Genomic DNA, 24,695 nt, shown 5'->3' on the forward strand with positions numbered 1-24,695 from the left:
ATGTGTGGGGTCGGAGCGGGGCCGGTTTTGTCCCTCGTCACACCAAGATGTGTGGGGAGAGCAGGGAGCGCGGGGGGGGGGAATCTGTCTGTCTGTCTTGGGGGGGCTGAGTGCGGTGGGGCTCGGGGCTGCGGTGGCCGGGGGCTGTGGGGGCTCTGCCCGCTCGTGTTCTGTGGGGCACCGGCCCCGCCACGGCCCCTCGGCTGCTTACAATCACGGAGCTCCCAGCCCTGACCCCCACCCCACACAGGGCCCCCCCACCCCAGGCCTCGCTGTGGCCCATGCACGGCGGCCCCGACCCCGGCGGTGCCCACAGGGGGGGGGTTGCAGGGGTACCCATCCATTCCCCTGCCCCATTCCCGGCCCTGCCCCCCCCCGCTGCCCGCTTGGACCGGGCCAGGCCCAGCACCGCGTGGCCCCCCGGGAGCGCACAGCCCTCCCTAAGTGCAGCCCTGTGGGTGTCCCCCCCCCCCCAGCAGTAACTCAATGGGGGTGTGGGGTGGGAAGGGCTGTGGGAGCTGCTCCAGCCCCACCTCAGCCTCTTTGGTCGGTGAAGGAAGGGGCGCGGGGGCGGCCATGGGTGCAGCGCAGCCCCCCCAGCTCCCCCATGGCCACAGGAACAACAGCAGTGAAAGAACAAAGGGGCAGTGCTGGGTGCAGGGGAAGCGGGTGGTGCCATGGGGTGCTGTGGGGTGCCATGGGGTGCTATGGGGTGCTGTGCGGTGCCATGGGGGGCAGGGTTTGGGGCCCAGGACACCACCGCCGCCCTCGCGCCTGCCCCACACATCTGCTCCTCCCGTGCGGGCCGGGCAGAGCCGCAGAGCTGCCACTTCTGTGCCCTCTGAGCTGACCTTGGCAGGGAAGAAAAAACTATAAAAAAAGAAAAAAAAAAAAAAAATCCACAAAAGCCATCAACCCCCCCCCCCCCCCCCCCCCCCCAGGTGTCACCGCTGCGCCCACCTCCGGGTAGCGCGTACTGACAGCGTCATTAAACACATGCTCGTTAATGAGAACAACCACCCTGGCACGGTCCAAGCATCTACAGACAAATCTACTCTACGACACGAGGGGCTGCCGAGGGGAAGGGGAAAAGCCTCTGCTCGTCCACGCAGCGCTTCCAGCACAGCCACGGGCCGGGGGGGGGACCCCCCCCCCCAATGCCGCCTGCGCTGCAGCTGCTGGAGGAGGAGAGCGGGCGGGGGGCACCCGGGCTCAGATCGCTTCGTCCACATCCCGGCTCTCAGAGGTGGGAACACCAGGTTCCTTCCTTTCAGCAGGCAAAGGGAGGGCGGGGGGGGGGTGGGGGGGGGCAAGCAGAGCAGCGCGGCCCTGCAGAGTGGGGGTCCCGCTCCTCCCGGGGCCCTGCAGGGAGGGGGGGGGTGGGGGGAGAGGAGGTTCTGTACCTCATCGTGTGACTGATTCTGGAGTCCTGGAGCTAGAGCTGAATGAACAGTAAAAGCAGGTTAAATCATTAACCGAGGAGGGGACGGGGAAGCAGCTGTAAAAGGAACAGAGGAAGAAGGCCAGATTATTATTTCTGTTTCTCTTTTTTTTTTTTCTTTTTTTTTTCTACTTTCTTTCTTTCTTTCTTTCTTTTTTTTTTTCTTTTTTCCCCCTCGTCTTCTCTCGGCGCGACGCCGTGCCCCGATCACAAGCCCTGCTTGGCCAGCGAAGCGGACACTTCGTCGGCTAGCGTGGCGAGCTGGGGGGAGTCCACCATGTTGATGCTGCCGGTGGAGGAGACGTTGCTAAGGCGGCGGGGGGACGCGTCCCCGGAGATGGTGGGGGACTTGTAGACGATTTCGGCGCCGTGGTCGGTCTTGGCTTTGGCGTTCTCGCGGAAAGTCAGCTTGTGAGTCTCAATCTGCAACGAGAGGAGAGCCCGGTGAGGGGGGGGGGGGGGGGCTCGGGTTGCGTTACCTGCAGGCCGGCGGCTGCGCAGGGGGGAGCAGAGCGGGGCGGGAGGCGGCTGAGCCCCAGGACGGATCTCTGCCCCGTGGCTGCACGGCCCCCGGGGCCTCGGCCTCAGCCCCGCGTTGCTGGGGCACGGGGAACGGGCACGCACCTGGGGATGCTGCCAGCTCCATCCTAAGGCACGGCCCCGGCAGGGATTTGTGGGGGTGGGATGCCCGCCTGGCACACGGCTGCCCCTCAGCCCACGGCTCCCTCGAGCTCCAGGGCCGGGGAGCGGAAGCAGACTGGGTTTGCTACTTACTGCTGCCCTCCCCAGCAGAGTGCGGGGCTGGGGGCTGGCTCTCCGGGGGGGTGGGGGGTTCCAGCACCAGGGCCTGGAGCCCAGCGGGGTCTGGGCTCGGGGTCCGAGCAGCCTGGCGCCGGCTCTTGTCTTCCTTGCCTTTCTCTCTCTACAGATGAAGAAATCCGCCCAAGGCGGGGGGGTGCAAAAAAACGCATCAGCAATAAAAAGGAAGAAAAAAAAAAACCCAAACCAACAAGATCCAATCCATTTCAACCAGCAGGAAAAAAAGATTAAAAAAAAAAAATAAGGAAAAGAAATAGAAAATACGGGAGAAAAAGAAGATCTGGAAAACCAGCGTTGTGATCATAAAAATGATGAGAACGGGCTCAGAAAAGCACAGGGCAGCCCTGATGCGTAGAGCAGCGAGAGAAGGGTAAGGAAGGCAGAGATCCGGGCGGCGAGGAGCTGCAGGAGCAGGGAGGAACGGGAGCTGAAACAGAACTGGCCCCTCCCGTTGAGAAAAACGTGCTTGGAAAAAGCAGCGAGAGAAAAAAGCACTTTTCCCTTTGGGAATTCAACCATGAGAGTGTGTGTGTCCCCCCAGGGTGCAGGCCCAGCCCCGTGCTGACCCCAGCCCCCCAATGCCCGCCCCTCTGTGAGCGCATGAGTCAGCAGTGAGTCAGCCTCACTGGGGAGCTGGACCACAACGACACTGGTCACCTCTCCTACGTAAAGCTCAGCCCAATGCTCTGCTTGCACTGGGGACCAGCACTTGTGCCAGCTCGCTGGCAACACGTGGCACGAAAGCAGATCCCGGCAGCATCCCGGACAGTGAAAAGCTGGAGACAAACCTCTTGCTGCACCAGCTTCAGAGAACAGCAGAAAAAGAAGGAAACCATAGGAGAGGAGAACACACGCACTCATTCACCCGGGCGGCCACGGGCCCGGGACAGGACGCACACAGCCTGCAGCTTCCCAGCTCCAACCAACGTCCTGGGGGTCTGTCCGTGCAGCCCCCAGCCCCACACAGGGGAGGAGCAGGGGGAGCTCAGAGGGTGAGGGCACAAAGAGCACCCGTCAGCAGGACGTGGGCAGCAATCCCAGCACTGGGACAAAGCGCTGCTTAGAGGAGAGGTGGGGTGGGCTGAGGCTGAGCCCATGGAGCAGGGCCTTCCCTGAACCCATGGAGCAGGGCCTTCCCCGAGCCCAATGAGCAGGGCCTTCCCCGAGCCCACCAAGCAGGGCCTTCCCCGAGCCCAACGAGCAGGGCCTTCCCCGAGCCCCCCTGCTCTTTTCTTGCCCCCTGCTCCCGGGCTCACGCACACAGCAGCACAGCAGCCCTGCTCCCCACCAAGCTCTCCTTTACCTTTTTATTTCCTCCTCCGGGAACGTGGCTGATGTTATCTAAGGACCCGATTTTAGATTGCACCTTATCTTTGAAGTCCAGTTTCTCGGATTTCACCTCCACTTGGCCACCACCTGCAAGAGGAGAGAGCGGCAGAGGGGTCAGCTCCTGTGGGGAGGGGGCTGCAGAGGAAGAGCTCCCTGTGATGCGCTGCTCCCCGTGCCACGAGCCCCCCTCCCCCCATGCCCCCTCCCCACACCCCCGGCCCAGTGCAGCTCACAGGGTACCTGGTTTGTGATGGATGTTGCCCAGGGAACCACACTTGGATGTCACGTGGCTCAGGTCCACTGGTTTGTACACGATCTGAACCTGCCCACGGGAGAAAGGAGAAGGAGCTGAGCTCCTGGGCAGCGCGGGGACGGGGGGGGGGCACGACACAGCGGCACCTGGTCTGGATTGGAGGGAAAGGACAGCTTCCACCCCAGGAGGATTAATGAGATAAATGAAACCGTCACGAGGAATGGGAGATCATTAATGCCCGTGTGCAGGAGCCTCTCTTAACATGTCAGCATGCACGAGACCGCCTCTCCACGGAGGGGGGGAAGTAGAGGCAATTTTAAAGTGCTCAAGTGAGAGAGAAAGTGGAGTGGTGATTAATTAAGATTTGCATACACATCATCCAAAAGGAGGAGATATACCAGAGAGAGAAAACGTAAAAAATAAATACCTTTTCTGGTGTAAAACATAAAGCTTATGTATGTCCACAAAAACTGAAAGAACAGAAATGATCAATGTGCACGGAACTTTTGATAAGAGAGTGACCAAAAAAATAAGCATTTCTGAAATAAAAAAAAAACCAAAATGCTGTCATGGAAATAAGGGTTAAAAAAATAAAACAAAGCCAAGTCTGAATATCTGGCCAGAGTTCCCATCATGTAACCTGAGGGGCAATTATCACACAGCAAAGAACAGGGGCACGTCCTGGTGCTGCGGCACAGCCCCATGCTGGGTGCCAGAAACACACACACACACACACACACACACACAGGGGCAGGGGATGGGGCAGGGGATGGGGCTGAGCGGTGACGTTAGCAGTTAGACACCACGCTGCAGAACACCGAGGGAGCTGGGAGCACCGGGAGAGCCAGGGATGGGAAACCACAGCACCTACACAGCAGTGACACCGGGAGCAGAGACACAGGTGACAGGACATCGCCGCGTCCCCAGCGCCCGCCTTGGGCCCCGGGCTGGGACTCGGACCCATAGGAATCGGCCGACCCTGCGAGTGCCAGGGCAGCGTGTGCTGCTCTCCGTGTGCCTGCTGAGCCCTCCCAGTGCTCAGAGGGCTGTGCCAGCACCAAAAGGACCGCCCGGGCAGCCCTTGGACCAGCATGGCTGCAGCTCATCCCCCCCTGCAGCACACAGCACCCTGTGCTGCCTTGCAATGCCCGGGGTGGAGGTGCATGCACCAAACCTCACGTCAGCCCGTGCCCGCCCTCAGAGCCACGGGTGGGAGCGTGGCTGCGCACACAGCATTGCCCCCTCTCCACTATGCAGCCAGGAAAAGGTGGGGGAGCACAGCATCCCCAGGGCTTGGGACGGGACAGACCACGTGCAGCCACGCTTGGTGCAGCTGCAGGGCTCGAGGGCTGAGTGCTCCTGCAGGAACACGGGCTCGGTGCGCTGCGCTGGACACCAGGCACACGGGTCGGCCCCATCTCTGATGCTCAAGCACATTGACAGGAACATCGGACAGAGAGACGAGGAGAAAAGCGACCGTAGGGTCTGGGAGCACACTGCAGAGACAGACGTGAAGACAGGGTGGGGGGAGGTCACACGTTCAGTGCACTGAGCAGGAGGAGAGCTGGGCACAAACGGGAGCCGGGGGGACAGAGCTGTGCCCTTCCAACCCCAGCGGCCCTGTGAGCACCGCGGGGCTGGGACCCGGCTCGGAGGGACCTCCCATTTCCACTGCAAGTGATCCACACCTGAATCCCTTTCCGCTCTCCTTCCAGCTCAGTTTTTGGTTTTGGTTTTGTTTTGTTTTATTACAGACAAGGCTTGCTGAACTCCTGCTGTCCCGCTGGGGAGCAGAGCAGCCACCTTAACAAGAAAGGCAAACGGGCACAGAGCTGCTTGCCCGGGAAATCAGTGCCAGAGACCTGGGGATCCCACCTCAGCATCAGCAACGCTTAGCTCAGCTTCTGCCTAACGTACCTCCGTGTCAGAGCACCCACTGCCATGAGAAAGGCGCTGACCCCAGGTTACTGTCACTGCTGACTGCGTTGCAGAGCATTAAGGCACAGCTGCATTGCACCCTGGTGGCTTCTTGTTGCCCCTCGGCTGGAAGAGGGAGCGAGGCACAGCTCTGCCAGAGGGTGATGGTCTCTATCTAAAAATCCAGGTAATCCTTAACCCGCTGCAGCTGTAAGTGCCCGCCCAGCGCGTGCTGAACGCCGCTGACAGCGCTGATGATGTGTGGCACACGCCAGCTCCTGGCCCAACAAGCGCCCACCGTGCAGCAGGCAGCCCAGCCAGCACAGGAGCTAGGTTTAAGGAATGGCAAAGCCGGCAGGGAACCTGTCTCACAGAGGCCTGACCTCTGCCAAGCAGCTCCTCCGGCCTGTCAATAAACCTTGAATGACAGCAAATTTAAGACCGAGGTGGCACACCCAGTTATGTCCCAATGCTTAACGTGCCGAGCCCTCTGCAATGCTCAGTTTCTCGGGGAGGGCATCCAGAAATCAAAAACAGCACCAAGAAAATCCGTGGGGAATATCTGGGGGCACCGGGAGCTTCCTCAGACGGCACAGGCCGGGCACAGCCCCAGGGCCGCCCTGCTGGGCTCTCGGTGATGCTCCTCCCTTCGCCCATCGTCCTTCCCGGACCCAAACTCTGCCTCCAGGGCAGCTGGTGTAAATCCCCCAACCCCTGCGGAGCATCTCCAGGTTTCTGGCACAGCACCTGAGAGCTGAGTGCAGCCACGTGTCTGGGAACGGCTGGAGACGCCCGAGTTCCAATCGGTTCCCTCAGCGTTACTCCAGGCTGACACGCGCCGGGCACACGGAGGAGCTTCGATATTCACATGGATCATACTTGCCTGATGGGAAAGGTCAGGAACCTCGCTTCTACTTCCGTGCAGGGCCACGTGCACTTTAGCAGTGCAGTGAGCAACGAGGGCTGCACTGGCTTTTAAATCTATCCATCGACTGCATCAGCATCACTGCGTGCTAGAGGCCGGGCAGGGAGGCACGGAGCCTTCCAGGCAGCGTCAAGCCTCAGTTAATGGGATGTTTTGTTACAGACGTGGTTTGTACACGGCCCCGTTAGCTCCGTCCACGTCAGGCACGCGCAGGACTCGTTAGGGTTCGTCTAAACCACGTCTTCTGGGTTAATGGGTTAAACGACAGCACGTCACCAATCGCTATCCGACAGCGGGGCCGCCGCAAATAGCATTGGCTGCTCAGTGTTATACAACATGCCACTGCGGGTAGGGAGCATCACAGCGCATTCCAAGTGTGGAGGTACTCACACTGCCTCCTCCCGGGATGTGTTTGATATTATCCTTTGAGCCACACCTGGATTGAACGCTGCTAAAGTCCAACTTCTGATTAACAATCTGCACCTTTGGTAGCCAGAAAAGAGTCATTGCATGTCACCAATAGCTATCTGACGGCGCGGGCGCTGCAGATAGCATCGGTGGTTTAGTGTACACAACATGCCACTTATCATTAAGAACTATTATAGTGCATTGAAAGTGTGAAGGTACTCACACTGCCTCCTCCTGGGATGTGTTTGATATTATCCTTTGAGCCACACTTGGATTGAACGCTGCTAAAGTCCAGCTTCTTATTAATAATCTGCACCTTTGGTAGCCAGAAAAGAGCGTGAGAAACAACATGATCATCTGCAGCTTGACCATGCGAAACATCACTAACAGCAGGAACCTGCCTTCCAGGGCCAAGAGCAAAGGAGAACCTCTGGCTTGCTGCTCGTGAGTTGGAAACTGAAGATGGAAGCGGGCAAGCTCTAGCTAGAGTTGGATCAGACCTGGCTAGCAAGGCAGTCCTGGTTTCCATGCCAGAAACACCAGCAAGAAAGCCAGCTGCCCGTCTGCTTTCATTGAACGGAAGGGGGGACCCGGTGGGCAGCAGACATGCTGGAAAGCACTGAGACTCAGCACCTGCAGAGCTGCTCCCGCTGGGCGGACTGGGAGGAAGGAGGGGGCTGAGAGAACCCCCCCGCTCAGCCCCACGTCCTGCGCCAGCTCCGCTCAGCCTTGGGGTTCAGCAGCTCGAGCAAAGTGAGCCCCGGGCTGCAGCGGGCAGCAGAGCAGCGGGGTGTCCTGCACCACGAGCTCGGGGCAGGGTAGGGCTCCAACTCTTTCTGCAGCTACAGAGGGAAAAGCCATTGTGCCCAGGACACGGTGCCATGACGGCATTCCTCACAACCCCTGTGCAGGTGGGACGAGAGGGACAGCCCCGACCAACCCCCAGGGCAGCGGCTGCCCCACATTCCTCACACCACCTCGAGTGGGAGAGGTGCTTTAAGCAGCTCGGAGCCCCGGGAACATGCTAACCCCTGGGCCATGCTAACTTCACTCCCCACCCTGAAGCCTGTCTGCAAGAACCCATTTTGATTTAAGGTTTGTTTGGCTTTTTTTTTTTTTTCCCCCTGCAAGGGCAGCTGTGCTGAATGACCCCATGCACTACCCCACAGAGGAAGGGTTCTTCCCCTGCACGGACTGGATCGGCTCGAAGACCTAAACCAAAGGCAAAGCAGGCAAAAACCAGCGGGCACACACGGGGCCACGGCTCCCTCTGAAGAAAGGCTGCTCGAAGCACGAGGCTCACGAGAGGGAAGGAGGCCCAGCGTCCTGCAGGAGAGCACTGCACCCACGGCCCCTGCATCCCAGCATCCCTGCAGTGGTGGGGTGGGCACCCTGGGGTGGGCACCCTCACCCTCCCTTCCCATTTCAGCACAATCCCGGCCTGCTGCCATCAACTCCCGCATTGCTTGTCGAGTTCACAACAATCAATCCCGCCATCCACGGCACAGTTTGGCCAGTCCGGGCTTTACCAAGGGCAGCGCTCGGTGAACCAGCAACAAGAGAAGTGCCTGAACCAGCAACAAGAGAAGTGCCCGGACAGCGCAGAGCTCCTGGGAAGGAGCAGCCCCACTGCAGCGCAGCACCAAGCCAGACCTGCACAACACCAGCCTCGTGAATGAGGCACAGAGAGAAATGGAAGAGCACACTGCTTTCACCCAAAGGAATCCACCCCAAAGCCTTCCCCATGCCGAAGTCACACGCTCAGAGCCACGGGGTCATCTGCTTGCACAGAAGGGCGTGCACCGCGCTCGGGGCTTCACCACGGCTCTGCTGCAGGACGGGCTGCACAAGAGGCAGCGATGCATTGCTGGGGCAGGCAGCACAAGCACACCGGGACCCCAGGCGTGCAGCTCTGTCACTGAACGTCTGCCTAAGAGCCACCAATGGGACCGGCTGCTCTCAGGCCTCCCCCCGTGGAGCGAGGGGGATCCCATAAAAGCCGCAGGACGCGTCCACGCAGCGCAGAGGTGCAGACTGCAGCACTGCTGCAGCCGTGGGACCGCACGCTGCTGCTGCGGGGATGCACCGGCTGCACCGCACCTCACCCAGCTCTTGGCAGAAGTCTCCTGTGCTGGGCTTGCAAAATTCAGCACGATGCCCTATTTCCCAAGCACTTGGAGCGCACTGCTCTCGTTGCTGCTCTCTCTGTAACAGCCTCTCCGCGACTGAAAAGCACTGGGGGTCAAAAACCACACGCTGCCACCAGCTGTGGCCGAGCCACGCTGCTCCACTGCAACTGCAACTGGCTGCAGAATGCAACCCAAAACCCCGCCAATAAAAGCGGATCCCAAACCCCAATCTGCTCTGGTTCTCCAGGGCTTATCAGTTCCAAAACCAACTCTTCTTGCAACACCAGCAGATCCAGCTCAGTCCCAGCGGGACTGGGATCACCTCAGAGCTGGCAGCGGGAGGCAGACCCCAGCAGGAGCCCAGTCCTCGCGCTGGCCATGCTTGGAGGACGACCCAGCAAGGCCAAAGCTCCCTGCCCTGCCACGAGGCTGCAGTTCCCTCCGCGTGGGCTGCCCAGGGCTGATGCAGGAGGCTGCCATCCTCTCACCAGAGGAGAAACAGAAGCGACTGCCCCAGATCACACAGCAGCATTCGGAAGCACAGCCCCGATGCTGTGACTCCTTAGGGCTGCAGGTCCCAGTTTGCTCTCCCTGACAGGACACCACGGGGACACGCCGCTCCCCAGCAGCCAGCCCCCGTACCACCCCAGGGCCACGAGCAGCCCTCTCTGTGGGACAGCTGCTCTAAGCCAAGCAAGCAATTTCAGGACAACCGAAAGCCAACCAATCCAACCAGCCCCCAAAAAACTCCATTGCCGGAGCCAAGCTGCAGACCAGCTGAAGCAGAGCTGCCCAGAGCCGCGCTCCCGGCCCCAGCTGGGCGCTGCCGCTCCGCGCTGGGCTCTGCCCCCCGAGGCACCCGCCGTCCCCGCACAGCCCCGCAGAGCGGAGCCCGCCTTTACCTTGCCTCCTCCGGGCTGGTGCTTCAGGTTTTCGGTGGAGCCGATTTTGGACTTGACATTTTTCAGGTCGGGCATGGGAGCGGCCGACGGCTGGATGCGGCTCTTGGCGGACGCGGGCGATTTCGGCGGCGTGCGAACCACGGCCACCTTCTTGGGCTCCCTGGCTGGTGGGGTGGGCAGAGAAGGAGTGCGGGAACGGCTGCCGGGAGTCCCGGGGGAGCCGGGACTGCTGTAACCGCTTCTGTCTCCAGACTTGGGCTGCTCACCTGAAGTTGGCAGACACGGAGGTGGGGGGTGAGCACAGCGCTCTCAGCACGCAGCCCCATCAGCACCCACAGCCCAGCCACTGCCCCGGTGCACAGCACCAAGCAGCAGGAGGACGCCCAGCCGACTCGGATGCAAAAGCTGAGATGGACAGCAGCCCCCCCCCGGCAGCTGAGCAGAAAGGAGTTCTTCATTGCACCACTGCAAAGAGGTGCCCCACCCGAGCGTGGCATTAGCATGCATGAAAAACTACGGACAAAAGGCGCTGAGCCAAACCCACTTTTCTCTTTTTCCCCAATGTGATTTTGCCTAATTAAATAAAGCTCAGATCGCCGAGCAGCTCAGAACCGTCCCCATCTTAAAAAAGAAGAAGATCCTTAAACATCACCTTTCTCAGACTTCGCTGCTGCAGGGGGTGGCTTTTTCTGCTCCTTTCTGCCTGTTTAATGAAGGAGAGAGATGCTTAAACAGAACAAGGCTGGAAATCTAATTGATTTAAGGTTTTACGCGGCTCTGAGAAGTATGAAAAAAAAAAGACACGTATTCAGCAAAATGCACCGTCCCAATGGGAATTCACAGCGCTCGGCGCCTTCTGGGGCTAATCTCCATCCCTGCAACCAAAGAACTGATCCTTGCACCCCCCAGGTCTTAAATAGTGTCAAGAGAAAAAGGAAGAGATGGATTAAAAGAAAAAAAAAACAACAAAGCTGGCTAAATCTTCCCAATGGGAGGAAATCTCAGGCCAAGTGCACGCACACAGCAGACGAGGCAGCACCCGGAGCCGTGTCAGAGCCCAGCCCCAGGCTGAGCGCCCCGGCACCGGGCAGAGCTCAGTGTGAGCGCAGCCCTCGCTCGGCTCCCTGCCCCACGGAGCCCCACGGAGGCACGGCCCCCACCTACCAGAGCCAGGAGGGGTCTTGGGGGCCGTGGGGGTTTTTGCTGGGATGCGCGTGGCGTTGGTGGAGTTCCTCTGAGCCTGCCCGGCTGCGGAGCGCGGTGTGCCCGGCTTCGTGCTGCCTCTCATCTCCTGGCCCTGCGAGGAGACGAAGTGGGGAAAGGGTCTGGTCTGTTCTCCACATTTTTTACTTGTTTTTTTTTTTTTTTTTTTTTCCTCTTCTTTTGCTCAAATTCTGTACCGACGGTAAATAAACCCGGCCTCTGACTTCGGAACAGAGGCTCCATCCAGGAGGCAGAGGCAGACCCCAAGCACAGCCATTCCCGCTGTCCTCCGCTGCGCACCCCCACCTCACATGTTCCTCATCTGCAAGGCCCTGCCAACAGCAAGGCACCATCCAGCGCCCCGGGATCCTGCAGAAAAGCCCCCCCCAGCTCTACAGAGCAACCCGTCTGCTTCCTGACTGTGCTCTGGTCCCAGTCTGTGCAAAACAGCTGGAGACACGCAAGCAAAAAGTGAAGAGCTGACGGGTCCCAGGGCAGCGGGGAACCAGAGCGCAGCTATCACAGCCACTGCCAACTGCACCCTGCCAGCCAAGGGCTGCAGCCCCTGCTCCCTCCCTCGCCACGGGGGCACCTGTGTGACACCCAGGGCATCCCCACGCTGCTTTGTACATGGCAGGACGAGCCACAGGAGCGCGTGCATTTTCACCTCCCTGCGTGGCACCTGGCAGGCGCAGCTCTGCGCATTGCAAATACATCCGCGGCGCGCCCAGAACGCGCAGCATAAAGCTGCAGAACAAAGGGGAGCACACAAAGGGACCCAGAAACGCCTCAGAGAGAGCAGGTAACCCCCTGCAGCACGTGAGATGCTCTAAAGCACAACCAGGGGCCAGGCAGAGAAGCACATCCCGCGTTCTCCTCTGAACGAGACGTGCTGCTTCAGCCCAGCCGGCGCTGCCAGGAATGCCTGACGCCGTCCTCCCCGGCTGCTGTGCCTCTCTCTCATCCCATTTCCTTACCTTGGCCTTAGTTTCATGCGTTCCTGTACTGGCAGGTCGGGGTGTGACAGAAGAGGCTCGTTTAGAGGTGGCTGCAGGGCTGGAGGGTGATTTCGGAGGGGCTGTGCTAGAGGAGGTGTGTCGGTGGTGGGGGGGGGTGGAGGCTCTATCGCCTGGGGGTTTGGCAGTGGAAGGTGAGGATTTCTTAAACATGGAGAGAAAATAAAATCGGAACAAAAACAAAATCAGTCCGGGAGGGGAACAAGAGGGATGACCAACATTAAATAGGGTTCGAAGGTGCAATGTGGAAGCAGGCGTGAAAGGGGCAGTGCTTGGTTCTGCCCTCTGCAGCACAGCACCGGGCAAGGGCTGCAGGTCCCAGGGCACTGCTGGCACCCACGGCTCCACCAGCAGCTACCAGACACCCAACACCAGTTTGGAGCTGGCTTCTGCACCAGTTTGCCCCACCAAAGCCAGCCTTCTGCTTTCTGCTCTTGGGCTGAGAACACCGTTTCCCCAGCCACCCACACAAACCCACCCTCCAGGTTTTAGGCTGGGCTGGGGCTCCTGCCCTCACAGCTCGCTACAGATTGCACCATCCAACCCAGGGCATGGGGAGACGAACATAAAAACAAGACAGGCTGAAGAATGGAGGATAATGGCAGGGATCCCTAAGGCAGGAGCAGGACTTCGGATCAGTGGGGACCACCCCTGCTCTTCCTCCTTTGCTTACCTTGGGTTTCTTCTCCTCGCTTTCAGCCCCTCCCTTTTCTTTGTTCTCAGTGTGAGCTGACAAATGGAAACACACAGTTAGACTTTTGGGGGGCTGCTCAGCAAACTCCGCATGGCCGGCGATGCCTGCGTGATAGCAGCATGCATGCTGAGGCGGTGCCACGCGCTCCTGCTCTTGTTTAGACCCAATGCCCTTCTTCCAACCATTAGGAAGTGCAAGACACTTCTTGGCAAGACACAAGCACGTCTAAGCACATCCTGGGTTAATAGGTGATCCCGTGCACAAGCAGCATCACTCACTGCTGGAGCATTGGGCATAAGCAAGGTCTGCGTGAGGCCACTTTGTGCAGGCCTGCACTCAGCCCCGGCAGCACTGGTTCAGTTTAGGATAGAACAGCCCTTTTTGACCAAAACGTGAGTCTCCCCGTTTAAAAAAAACCCATTGGGTTCTAACAATCCCACACACACAGACTGAAACCAAGCAATGCCCCAGCCGACCAGCACCAGGGGAGCCCACGACCTCTTCCAGATTTGCAGTCTGGTGCTTTAACTTTGCAAAGAGTTTGATCTCCCGCCCCTCCTGACACACGGGTCCTGCTTCCCCAGCAGCCTGCCCTCCCTCCACCCGGCTCAGGCTCTGCAGGGTCTCAGTGCTGAGCCGTTGTTGTCCTGTTTGATTCATACCAAGCACGCGGTGGCTCTCGCAATATTTCAGGCTGCAGTGCTGCTCATGAGGAGGTGAGAAGCCGGGAGGAAGTAACGCTTGTACTGTCAGGCCCTCATAACCAAGGCCCTCCTGTGAATCTTCAGCTAATTCCTCCCCGATCTGGGAGGAAAAGCTTCTGATATTCGCCCCAGTGTTTGGAAACCAGCCCCGGTGGGTCAGCCCACGAAGGATGCCGTTCATCCAGCACTGATGGCCCTGACCCCACCCCGGCAGCCGCTCCCACAGCTGCTGCAGAGGCCGCAGAGCGTCTGTATCTTTGAAGGAAAAGCTCATTAATTAATTAAAGGAATCCCTTCTGCTGAATCAGAAACTGGGTGACTCTGGGCAAGGCGTCCCCAGCCCGCGATTGGTCTCAGGCTCTGACGACAGCGACAGCCAGCCCTGCTGCTGCCCCGCAGCACGTGTGCGAAGCTTCCTGATGCCTCATCAGGGAGAGAACAGTGAGAGACGAGCGATGAGCTCCAGCTCCCAGGGGAAAAGCCACATCAACAATTCCTCCACCGACCCCATGCAGCAAAGAGCGCGTTTCTCTCTGCCGCAAACCAGAGAGAAGGACGGGGAGGGGGGGGGGGTGAGCAGGATTTCCAGGTTAATGGAAGCAGCCAAGCCAGTTTTGGGGACGTGGCAGTGGGGTGAAAGGCAGTGCTCCCCCAAGGCCAGCCCCTGACAGCCCCAGGGGAGATGCAACACGGCAACAGACCACCAGGTTTTGCTGTGTGTCCTGCTGCCGCAGCTCAGGGCCACAACTCACTGCACAACCTGCACCTCTGCACTGAGCAGGTTCCTCTGAGACATCCCTGGACCCCCAGAAACTGGAAAGCAGCTCTTTCTTGGAGAAGGAAGAGATCTAAGAGCTGCAGGGATGCTCACGCTTGGAGGGGAGAACTCAACCCCTCACCATGGACAGCCAGAACTGAGACCTGCTGCACCAACAGCACGCTGGGGTCTGAGAGCCCCGGGTGCTCACAGCAGAGGATGCCCAGCCCAGACACACACACACACACACACACACATGGTTAGCTGTGCCCAGGAGCCAGTCCTCCACTCACACAGGCAGCTCCTGCAGAACACCCCAAGCACAGCCATCGCATCGGAGCACCCGGAGCCGGGACCAAAGCAGGATGCTGCGTGAGAGCTCCAGATCTGCTCTGCAAAGGACCAACGTGGGACCTCTTCCTCGGTCCGACCTGCCACCTCCCTTATGTTTTTCCTCCTCCCTTCTCTTTAGGAAAGCTGAGATAAGGAGTTATTGGACCGGACAGTGGACACATGCAAACCGGGTGGCACGTGCCCTGCTGGAACAAGCCACGGCGTGTGCTGGGTTAGCCCCACTCCAACATGCCAGGACCCCCATCCAAAATTCGCCTTCTCTGGGACGTGTGAGTTAACGCACACTCCAGGTGTGAGTTAAGGAGCCCACCCCAAAGAATTTAAACTAAAAAAAGAAAAAAAAAAAAAAGGAGAAGAAAGCATGACCGGGGACACGCCAGCATCATGCAAGGGATGCAAAACCAAAGCACCGGGCTCTGGCAACTATGCCAGGACATCCAGGATTAAAGGGAAGGAGGGAGAGGGAGAAGCAGCGGCGCTTTGTAGATCAGTTCACAGCAAAGGTCCAGGCCATGTCCCAAGCAGCGGGATTCAGGAGGAGGCAGCAAGCTGAAGGATGGCTCCAGGCAGCCCTGTGGCGAGCGAGCCCCCGGCAAGGTGAGCTCCAGGCAGGCAAACGGGGCACACACCTTTCAGGACAGGAACGCGACTGACTGCTTGATCTGCAACGTGGGCACCACGCTTCTTCTTGGGCGTCCGGCATTCTCCTGTATCCGGCACCACCTCTCCCGGGGCAGCATCTCTGTCTTCCTTGCCATCTTTTAAGCCAGCGGGGGGTTTGGCTGCTTCTATTAAGGGTCCAGAATCCCCTCCTGCCCCGGTCTGCTCTGTCTGGGTGTCAGGAGGCTCAGATGGGGTGACATCTGCGTGTGATTCTTCCCCCTTCAGCAGCCGTCTCTCCTCTTGCTCTTCTGCTTTACGTGCTTCGGATTCAACAAGGAGCGCCTCTCCCGCTGTGTCTCTGGGGACATCTCTGGACTTGCTTTCTCCTTCTTCTTTAAGAGCTTCCTCGGTTGTTTCGGGTCCTGGAGAAACACGTCGTCCCGCCAGGGCAGGCAAACCCTGCTGAGAAGCTTCATCAATACCGCGGTCCTCCTCTCCTTCCCATCTGCTGGCATCTTCTTTTAGCGGGGCTCCGGTATATGAAGGAGACGGCCCATCTGCAGCACGGGAGGCATCCGTGCCACCCACCCCTGCCATCCCCGTGGTGCTGGCATCACGGCCTGGCTCTTCTCCCAGTGCCGGACCCACAGCGACGCCTTCTCCACCCCCACGATCCCACAGCTCGTGGCCGTCTTCAGCCGGTCCGGCACCTTGGTACATATCCAGGGGTATGGGGATAGTGACCTCGATCCTGGTGGGAGCTGTGGCTGCAGGCTTTGTGTCTTGGGACTGAAGAGGCTCCTGAAGAACGCCAGCTGCCTGCTGCATGGGCTGCCCGCCCCTTCGGATTGCATCTCCCCCGCGCTCCTGGGGGCCGGGCTGCAGCTTTGGAGAGCTGGGCTCCCCTGGAGCTGAAGTCGCAGAGTACGAAGCGAGGGCAAACAATGAGCACAAGCACATCAGACAGGCAGTCAACCACGTAACGCGGGAGAGAAACTCGGGACGGGTACTATCAGGAAGGGCTGCCCCACTCAGCAGGCAAAGAGCGGCTTTTTAAAGGTACCCTGAGCTCCAGGGGAACTGGAAGGAGGGCCAGGGCCCGCGGGTGGGAAGACCGGAGCGCTGCCTGGACCCTGACAAAGAGGTGGCTGAGCTATCCCCGGCGTGCCACACCTGCACGGCCAGCCGGCTTAGCCTGGGAGGTTTTCAGAAGTCAGGAACACATCCAGCTTCTCATCCACCTCCAGATCCTTCCTGGTTCTAATGAGCCTGGGGAACAGCGCTCCTCTGCCTGCTCTCTTATTGCCGTGCACTTAGCAGCCAGCTGGGCACAGCCCCGCTGGGCAGGGCTGCAAGCAAACTGTAGCTACACAGCTGCAGCAATTCCGGACTGTGTACCCACTCAGTCTAATTAGTGTTCCAGCACCGCTGCCATCGTTTGGGCAGAGGAGAAAGCATGACATTTAAAACCCAAGCCATACGGTCACAGACCAGAGACACAGATCTTTTTTACTTTAGGGTAAAAGAGACAAAGGCGTTCAATCGCTGGCCTCAAGCACGACACAGAGCTTTGCCATTTCACACAGCAGTGCTGCATTAAGCCAGATCTTCTGGTTGAACTGAAGCTGCTCTGCTAGAAACTCTTCCAAGTGAAGCAGAGATGCACCGAGCTCACCCTGCACACGGGTAAACTGCTCTAAGCCCTCTGATAACGTGCACATCCGTTCTGCAGGGCTGCCCGCAGGTGTGAGCACAGCAGAATGGAACTGAGAGATGCTGAGGCTCCAAAGGCATTTTAAAATGCCCTGTCTTCGCTCCAAAGATCGTTTTCTCAAATCCCACAGCACAGAAAATGAAGGCAGCTGGTTACGAGACGTCCACGACTGCGGGCATGCATCAATAATGGCATTTTCCTCTGAATCAAATCATCTCATCATCGTTACAAGGAAGCAGCATTGCTAGAAGTCCACTTTTGGAGATGTAACCATTTATGTAAGAACCCAGCAATGTCACCTACTGGCCCTGCCAGAGCCCCAGCTAGCTGCACATCCCCGAACCTGACAGCTGAGAGATCCCAGGGGCGGACAGAAAGCTCTCATTCAAAACCTGGCGAGAAACAGCAGCTGGAGCCAGACTGAAAAAGATGGACAAGCAGGGACAGCTTCACCTCCCTCCTGCTAACGACCGTGATTTCTTTTTTACTTGGAATACAGAAGAGTCACCAGGCTGAGAACCAGCAGCCAGGAGAGCAAACACTTTCTTTTAATTGCAGGGAGCAGGCTGCACCTAACTGCGCTTTGTGTGAAAAGCAAAGACCTCAACTTGCCCCGAGCTGAGACAGCAAAGACCTACGTGCTTCTTGCAAAGACATGGATGACTGCAAACAGCAGTCACGAGGAGGAAAGACACTGCCCAAGCAGAGGAACCCGAACTGAAAACTACCTTACAAAACTACCTCTCAAAATGGGCTTTCAGTGCTATTTCAACTAGGACGCAAACCCAGTGCTGTCACATACAGATGTGAGCAGGACAGCTGTGTTGAAATGACCCTGAACCCCTCGGTCTGCCCCACTGGGCACGGAATTAAGCTGGCACTGGGTGCTCTGGAACTTTTCTCGGTCACGTTCCTGGAGACTGGGATGCAAAAAGAACCCACCCGAAATGCTCGACTGAGGCTGCCAGCGAGCAGGCCTGAAACCGTGCCTTAATTCAGAGGCACAGCAGCTAGAGTCAGATGGTTCACTCCTTTCGTGTGGGACATGCAGGGCCCCAAACCGGCCCCGTGCAATGCTGAGCGCTGCCTGCTGCCTCACTGCACCATCCTGCCTCTGCTTGTGGCATTTTCTAGCCTGGAGGATGCGCTGCTTTGCCACCGGACAAACAAGCACCGGTGCTTCAGCCACCTGAGAGAGAAAGCTGATGAGTGAAGGGCTGCCTGAAATGAGTATGCTGGGACACCCGCCGTGTGTGTGACCCCCCTGGCAGCAACGGGGAGAGCTGTGCAACTGCCCCCGGGGTGCAAGGCAGTCTCATTACAGAAGGAAACTCCCAAGAGCAGCAACCAGAGCCCAGTGACAGAAGCCTGACTAACCTGGAGCAGCGTCTCCTGCTGCGTGGTCCTCGAGGCTGGGGGTGGCTCCTGTGCCGGCCTCTTCAGCTGGTCCCAGTTTGGAGGGAGAATGGAAAAACACCAGCAAAACACGAGAATTAAGTTTAAGCACGCTTCTGGAGAATGGATTTCCCTCCCTGCTGATCCTGCCCATCATGGCCGCGTTACGAGCAGGGCAGTATGAGGAGGGCAACCAACCCGTGCCAGTGAGGGATCTCACTCCATTTGCTCAGCATGAGCTGCACCAATGTGTTTCACCAAGTTGCGCATCCCGAGGGCCGAGTTAGCACAAGCTCCTCCAAGCAGACATGCAGCGACTTGAGCACTGAGCAGGGAAACTTGTGGATTTGTTTACACCCCCTCTTCTACCCCTACCCAGCTGGCAGCACTCATGTTGTCATCTCTTACCTGAGCCCTGTCTCATCCACGTCTTCTCTCCAGCTCATTGTAATGAGCTCTTCCTGGGCTATTTGCTGCCAGCTAACCTGGCTCTGTAATGACCCCGATGCTCCGGGAATACAGGCAGAGCTCTGGGTTTGTGTGAGCGTTTGGGTGCTGCCAGAAACCCATTTCCACCGCGCTCCCTTTCTCAGAACCCGCCTGATGCTCCCAGGAAAACCCAGCAGCCACCGCACCGGGAGCACACGCTCATTTCTCACAGCCAGACCCGGCTGTGCGAGGAGCTGGAAGACCCCCCCCCAGGGGCCTGGTTGTCACCTGCCTCTCCAAAGACCACTGCGTGGGCTGGGCTGAGCGGGAGCGACAGCAAAGGAAGCAGCAAGGTCCTGCAGCCACCGCCGAGCCCGGCAGCAGAGCAGGGCAGCCAGCAGAGCAGCAGAGACGGGCGGGCTCTGCAGGAAAGCAATCTGCCCACAGACGTGAGGCGAAGCCACCACGGACAGAAAGATTGTCAGATGAGGAGCTGAGACTGAGAAGAAAAGGCTGCGAGTTTCCCCCGGGCTGGGGAAAGCAAGAGGATGGCTGTAAGCTAGGAATTATTTCTGCAGGGCACGGAGAAGAAAGAAGCAAGCGTGAGGAGCAAAGCGCGCTTGCGAAAGGCTTTGCAGCGTTCAGCACCGACCAGCCCAGCTCTCTGCCCGGTCCGTCCCAAGAGATGAAGCTGCACCTCGGTCTCCCTCACCTGTGGTTCCTTCTGGGATCTCCCCGTGCTGACCCTCTTGGTCTCCTTCCTCCACTAAAGGTGCTGTGGCATCTGAAAAACAACGCAGCTTTCACACGGCCAGCGAGTGGCAAAACCCTGGGGAGGACGGGGCACTCCTGAAGGTCGCTGTGCTCAGAGAAGCAACCACCTCCCCCCACTGAGCCAGCGCTGGTGGAGGGAGATGAGTGAGCACGGCACAGCAAAGCCGGGCCCTTGGGGACACGGTGAGCAGCCCCCCCTGCCACAAAGCACCCCTCCTGATCGCTGTCAGCCTGCACCTCCAGCAGGGCAGGGCTGGAACTGGTCAGTATCTCCCTCTGTTTTAATTTGAGAGACATTTTGCAAGGTAATGCCTTTACCCGAAGTCTCTAAGAGGCAGATACTTGGGATTAAAGCAGTCAGAGAAACACAGAAAGTGCAGCTAATTCAAACAATGGGCGAGCCTCTACATTACTTCCAAATTAGATTTCTTCCAGAACACAGCATGCAGGGCAGCAGAGAAATGCCCGAGTCCTTACACGTGGTCTGTATGGACAGACTCCATCCACCTCATCACTCCAGCACAAATGATGCTGTACGAAGCAACACATCAATACAGAGGGAACAAAAAAAGAGCTACACCTCACCCTGAAAGGGAATACGGAGGGCAGGGGGGGCTGGCAGCATTTTGGTGGGGCACAGCGATGCAAACCCCTGAGCCTGAGCGCAATGGGGGATTGCTCCCGGCTGCCCTGAACCATGGGGACCCTGTGGTCACTGCGTGAGAAGTCTTCAGGAAACAACCTGCAAGCAGCTCCCTGAACTGCAAGCAACACTTCACGCTCTCCATCTCAGGCCTTCCAAGGCTTTCTCCATCTTTAAAGCAAATGCTCTCGTTCTGCTGAGCGGCAAGCCTCACTTGGGATGACGCTAACCAAGAGCGCTGGTCCAAGAGCGCCAACACTCCCCCTGAGGAACCCCAGCAGAGCGTGGCACGAGGCTCTTGGCAAGGTTTACCACGACCCCATCCACCATGGTCTCAAAGCAGTAAGTCAAAGAGCTCCCACCTTCCGTAGTTGGGGTGCTCTTAGCGTCGGATGTTTCAGAAACGGGCTCATCCGACCCATCATCCACCGGTATCTGAAGGGGATAGCCTGGAAAACATTCACATGCTTAGAACAGGTCCCTGGCCATGAGGCATGGCCTGCGTGTTACAAACCTCTGAGAGCCCAGACCCACTGCAGCAAGTGGGAGGTGTAAAACACCTCAACTGATAAGCAAGCAAAGCGTGACAATGCCAACCCAAAGCACGAGTGCCATCGCCAAAAAGAACAAGCAGGAGCCAAAAGAAAAACCCAGGGAACCAGGCAGCTGGAAACAGCAGAGAATGGCAGAAGCAGGAAAGGAGATCTCAGCAACGTAAGCAGAAAAGATGTGCACCTGAGTCACTGCTGTCCCCTCTGCCATTTCTAGAGCCATGAGGCTCCCTCCCAGAGCTGGCTACTGAACACGTCCATGATGCATTCGTTCTCATCACTGCAAACCAGCAGGTCTTTGTAAAGGGCTCGGCGTGGTGCGTAACGTACAATGGTCCAAAAGTCATCTTTTGGAAGAGGACAGCAAAAAGCACAAGTGTCCTCTTTGCAAGGAGGCTGACTACATGAAATAATACAATGAGAACTGGAGAAAATGACTTGGAGATTCAAAGTAATAAAAGTGAAATCCCTGGGAACCCGTGATGTGCAAAGATAAGGCTACGAGCTGAGAGAAGCTATCAGCCTGAAATGCGTTCTGCAACCCACGATGAATGAATGCCACGGATTCTCTCCCCGGCAGAGACAACCCATTTGTTTGGTGTAAGCTGTGTCCAAAGCACTTCAAGAAAATAAAATCGAGATGATGTTTACATGAAGCGTAGCCAAGAGCGAGTCCCACCAAGTTTGCCGGGGTTGGGTGGGCTTCCAAGCTCAATAGTGAAACGTGGTGGGATGAGAAAGGAAAGGCTTCCTGAGAAATGCGGGTCTGAAATGTGGGACAAAGGAGTCTCGCACGGCTCCCGCTCCCAGAACTCTCAGCTCAGCCCCGTGCAGGTGAGAAAAGCAGGCGGCAAGCAGCATCCTTGAGCTGTGTCTCAAAATAAAAGCAGTGCTGTGTTTTGATAGCAAACTGAGGAGTGAAGACAAAAACACACACGTGCCAAGCTGCAGCAGGAAGACGAGGACTGGTCGAGGCAGCGGGGAAGCTGTGCTCCTGCGAAGCACATCAGGCAGCAGCACTCTCCCGTGTTAGGAGCATCACAGCTCCCTGTGGGCCACGCAGTGCTCGCTGCCTGCAGCCAGCTGGTGCGCAGGAACCTCCCATACCCCCTCCCCATCTCCTCCCAGCTGCCCCCGGGTCCTGCTCCCCCTGCTTGGGTCGCCCTTTTCTCAGCAGGGGCCGAGGCCAAGTCCTTCACATTGCCCCTTCCTGGAGGTGCTCACCTGAGGGGATGCGCTGCCTCTCCGGGCCGGCTGCGTGGTCCTCCATGCCGGTGATGTCCTGGTGAGGTTCTGCCATCTCTCAGTCAGGTTACCTGGAGAAGGAAACCAAAGCCATCGGGTGTCAGGCAAAGCCTGGAGCCTCACTGGTGTGCTCCCACGCACCGCTCCTTGGTTCACCGGCCATCCCCCATGAGCACCGAGCATCCTCTGGCAAGAAACCCCCCAACAACTGCGGGCTGCCCCTTCAGCCGCAGCAAGAAGGGATCTGCTTGGTTTCCTTTTCCTGACGAGACCTGAAATCCCATCGCTACGTGCAGGGAAGCTCAAGATACACGCTGCCTTTCACACCTGTGCTGGGCCCCCCTGCCCATTCACCAGGAGCACTGCCCATTGAGCAGAGCGCGGTGCAAAGGAAGCGTGTGCTATCTGCAGGCACCGTGCCTCTCCTTATTCTCCACGCTGATTGGACAGACGTGGATTTTAGTTGACTTCCTAATAGCTGATATAATTACAGCCCCAGCAGTGATTAATAACCGGCTATTAGCGCAATGGCGTGCTTGCCGTGACCGTCAGGAGCAAATGGATGCTGCAGCAAGGCTCGGGTCACCAGCAGCAAGGAAGCAAACTCACGTGGTTTTGTTTGTTGGCAATAAATTCACTGGATATATGGAACTGAGCAAGAGAAGCTCAGATGCCGGTAACCAGATCTCCCACCCAGCTTTTTTAAGCCTTAGGAAGATGACTATACAATTTCATTTTTGCCTTTGACAGCTACGAAGCTTTGACACAACTGCACCAAGCTTGAGAACTTGCCACCAAAGAAAGGCACTCACAGAAACAAAGATAGAAAATAGGAAGGAATTAGGCGTCTACTTTTGGCCCAAACCTGGGGAGGGGAGGCTGCCCACCAAAAATGAAGGTCCCTATGGACGCCTGGACACGGGGCTGCCCTCCTCCCAGGGCTCAATGATGGCACTGATCACACCCTGCCCTCACTGGGCTGCACCGTGGTGCTATTTACAGGGGTGGTTAGCACTGAAACACAAAAATATGATGTTAGTTGAGTGTACAGAGCATAAAAGCAAGTCAGGTATGAAGATGGGAGTGTGAATATGCTGCTCCTGGGTGCAGGAGGAGCTACAGAAGCGAGCTTTCTATCCCAAAGCACACCTGGGATTGGGTTCAGCATCTCCCCCAGGAGCTGCTCTGTCTGCTGGCAGGAAGATGCAGCCGGGAGCAGCAGTCCTGATCCCTTTCCCTGCTGGGGGTCCCTCACAGTCCTCCCAGCCCAGCCCAGCTCACTCAACACCTACAGGCACTAGCACAGCTCCGCTCCCTGCCGCTGACCCAGAGCAGACCATCCACTCCTCTGCCGCGCCGGATTTCAATGAGGCTCATTTCTTCCCTCTGCTGCCTCCTTCCCTGTCTCCTCCCACCCGGTTTTTGGAAAAGAGCAATCAGTGCCTCCCCCAGTCTCCCTGCAAAGTCGCACTTGGTGCTTTCTTGCCTCTGGACAAGAATTTCCCGGGACACCATCCAGAGAGGACTCCTGGCTCCGCAGCCAGCGAGCCCACATTCCCCGCCGGGCACTCATCGCCGCTTCTGCGGGCAGCGTTCAGCTCGGCCAAGGATCTTCTGCTTCTCCCCCGAGCGCAGCACTTTGCATCTGTGCAACCCTGGCACGGAGCAGCCAGCAGTGATTCAGCAAAGGCCACGGAGCCGCCTGGCTCGCGGCGCCGGCTCTCACCCTGCTCGCTGCTGCCCTGCCGGTGCCGTTTTTTGGCACAAAGGAACGTCTGGGTGCTGGTCAGAGAACTTGCTGGTCCTGCTGCAAGAAGGCCCTTAACGCTGCTCTGCTCACAGCTGGGCACAGCTGTGCCCGTTCCCGCTGAGCTCCACGCATGACAGGAGCTGAAGGAGCGGGGCCGGGCTCAGGAGGATACAGCCATTAATTTTTCAGAGAGGAGAGGAAGAGCTGCCCGCTGTGTCACGAGGAAAAAGGCATCACCAAAAGCCACAAAGACCCGACAGGAACACCGCTCGGGTATCCCCCGGGAGCAGGGCAACCCGCCTGCAGCCCGCTGGCTTTGCTGGGGGAGCAGCAGCATCTCCCCGTGGGGCTGGACGTGCTCACCCCGTGCCTGCAGGGCAGCAGGAAGAGCCTCCCCCCGGGGGCTGAGATCGAAAGCCATTACAACCAGGCTGACAACATTTCAGCAGCAACACAGAAGCAAATAGATGGCACCGAGCGGTGCAGCGGGTGAAGCCGAACGAGCCAGCAGCACCATTATCTCCACGCTGCAAAGCTCTCCCAGCTGGATTGGAAACACTCAGGCCATACAATCGTGCAGTCATATTCACCAGGAACTTCCTCCATCAAGGCATTTTATGCCTCTCTGATGGGTGCTGGAGTCCGTTCTCCCCCTCTTGATTTCCCATCTGCTGTGCACGTCGGCTAAAAGCGCTGCTGGCTGCAAACTCAGAGCCCTACAACGATGCCCGTGGCTTTGG

The 24,695-nt window shown here is 58.1% G+C and overlaps 1 protein-coding gene across 21 annotated transcripts in view; it reads right to left on the reverse strand.

Annotated features, from left to right (window-relative positions):
- The window catches only part of MAPT (microtubule associated protein tau), a 35,402-nt gene continuing 12,280 nt past the window's right edge, over positions 1,574-24,695 (reverse strand). For 2 of the 21 annotated variants that reach the window (XM_021377737.1, XM_021377750.1), the window contains exons 2-17: positions 22,185-22,276; positions 21,145-21,307; positions 20,772-20,858; positions 19,705-19,776; positions 18,546-18,611; positions 15,481-16,365; positions 13,016-13,071; positions 12,304-12,486; positions 11,288-11,420; positions 10,776-10,826; positions 10,124-10,389; positions 7,316-7,408; positions 7,075-7,167; positions 3,830-3,911; positions 3,564-3,676; positions 1,574-1,864 (exon numbers count right to left, since the gene is read on the reverse strand). In XM_021377737.1, coding sequence (XP_021233412.1) covers positions 1,649-1,864; positions 3,564-3,676; positions 3,830-3,911; positions 7,075-7,167; positions 7,316-7,408; positions 10,124-10,389; positions 10,776-10,826; positions 11,288-11,420; positions 12,304-12,486; positions 13,016-13,071; positions 15,481-16,365; positions 18,546-18,611; positions 19,705-19,776; positions 20,772-20,858; positions 21,145-21,307; positions 22,185-22,276 — 2,651 coding nt within the window. In that variant the 3' untranslated portion in view covers positions 1,574-1,648. Of the gene's footprint in view, positions 1,865-2,215; positions 2,364-3,563; positions 3,677-3,829; positions 6,929-7,074; positions 7,168-7,315; positions 7,409-10,123; positions 10,390-10,775; positions 10,827-11,287; positions 11,421-12,303; positions 12,487-13,015; positions 13,072-15,480; positions 16,366-18,545; positions 18,612-19,704; positions 19,777-20,771; positions 20,859-21,144; positions 21,308-22,184; positions 22,277-24,695 lie in introns of those variants that run through there. The other 19 variants (XM_021377746.1, XM_021377745.1, XM_021377738.1 and 16 more) reach the window with 18 other exon arrangements.

This window comes from Numida meleagris, chromosome 26 (assembly GCF_002078875.1).
Source record: "Numida meleagris isolate 19003 breed g44 Domestic line chromosome 26, NumMel1.0, whole genome shotgun sequence".
NCBI classification, from domain to species: domain Eukaryota; kingdom Metazoa; phylum Chordata; class Aves; order Galliformes; family Numididae; genus Numida; species Numida meleagris.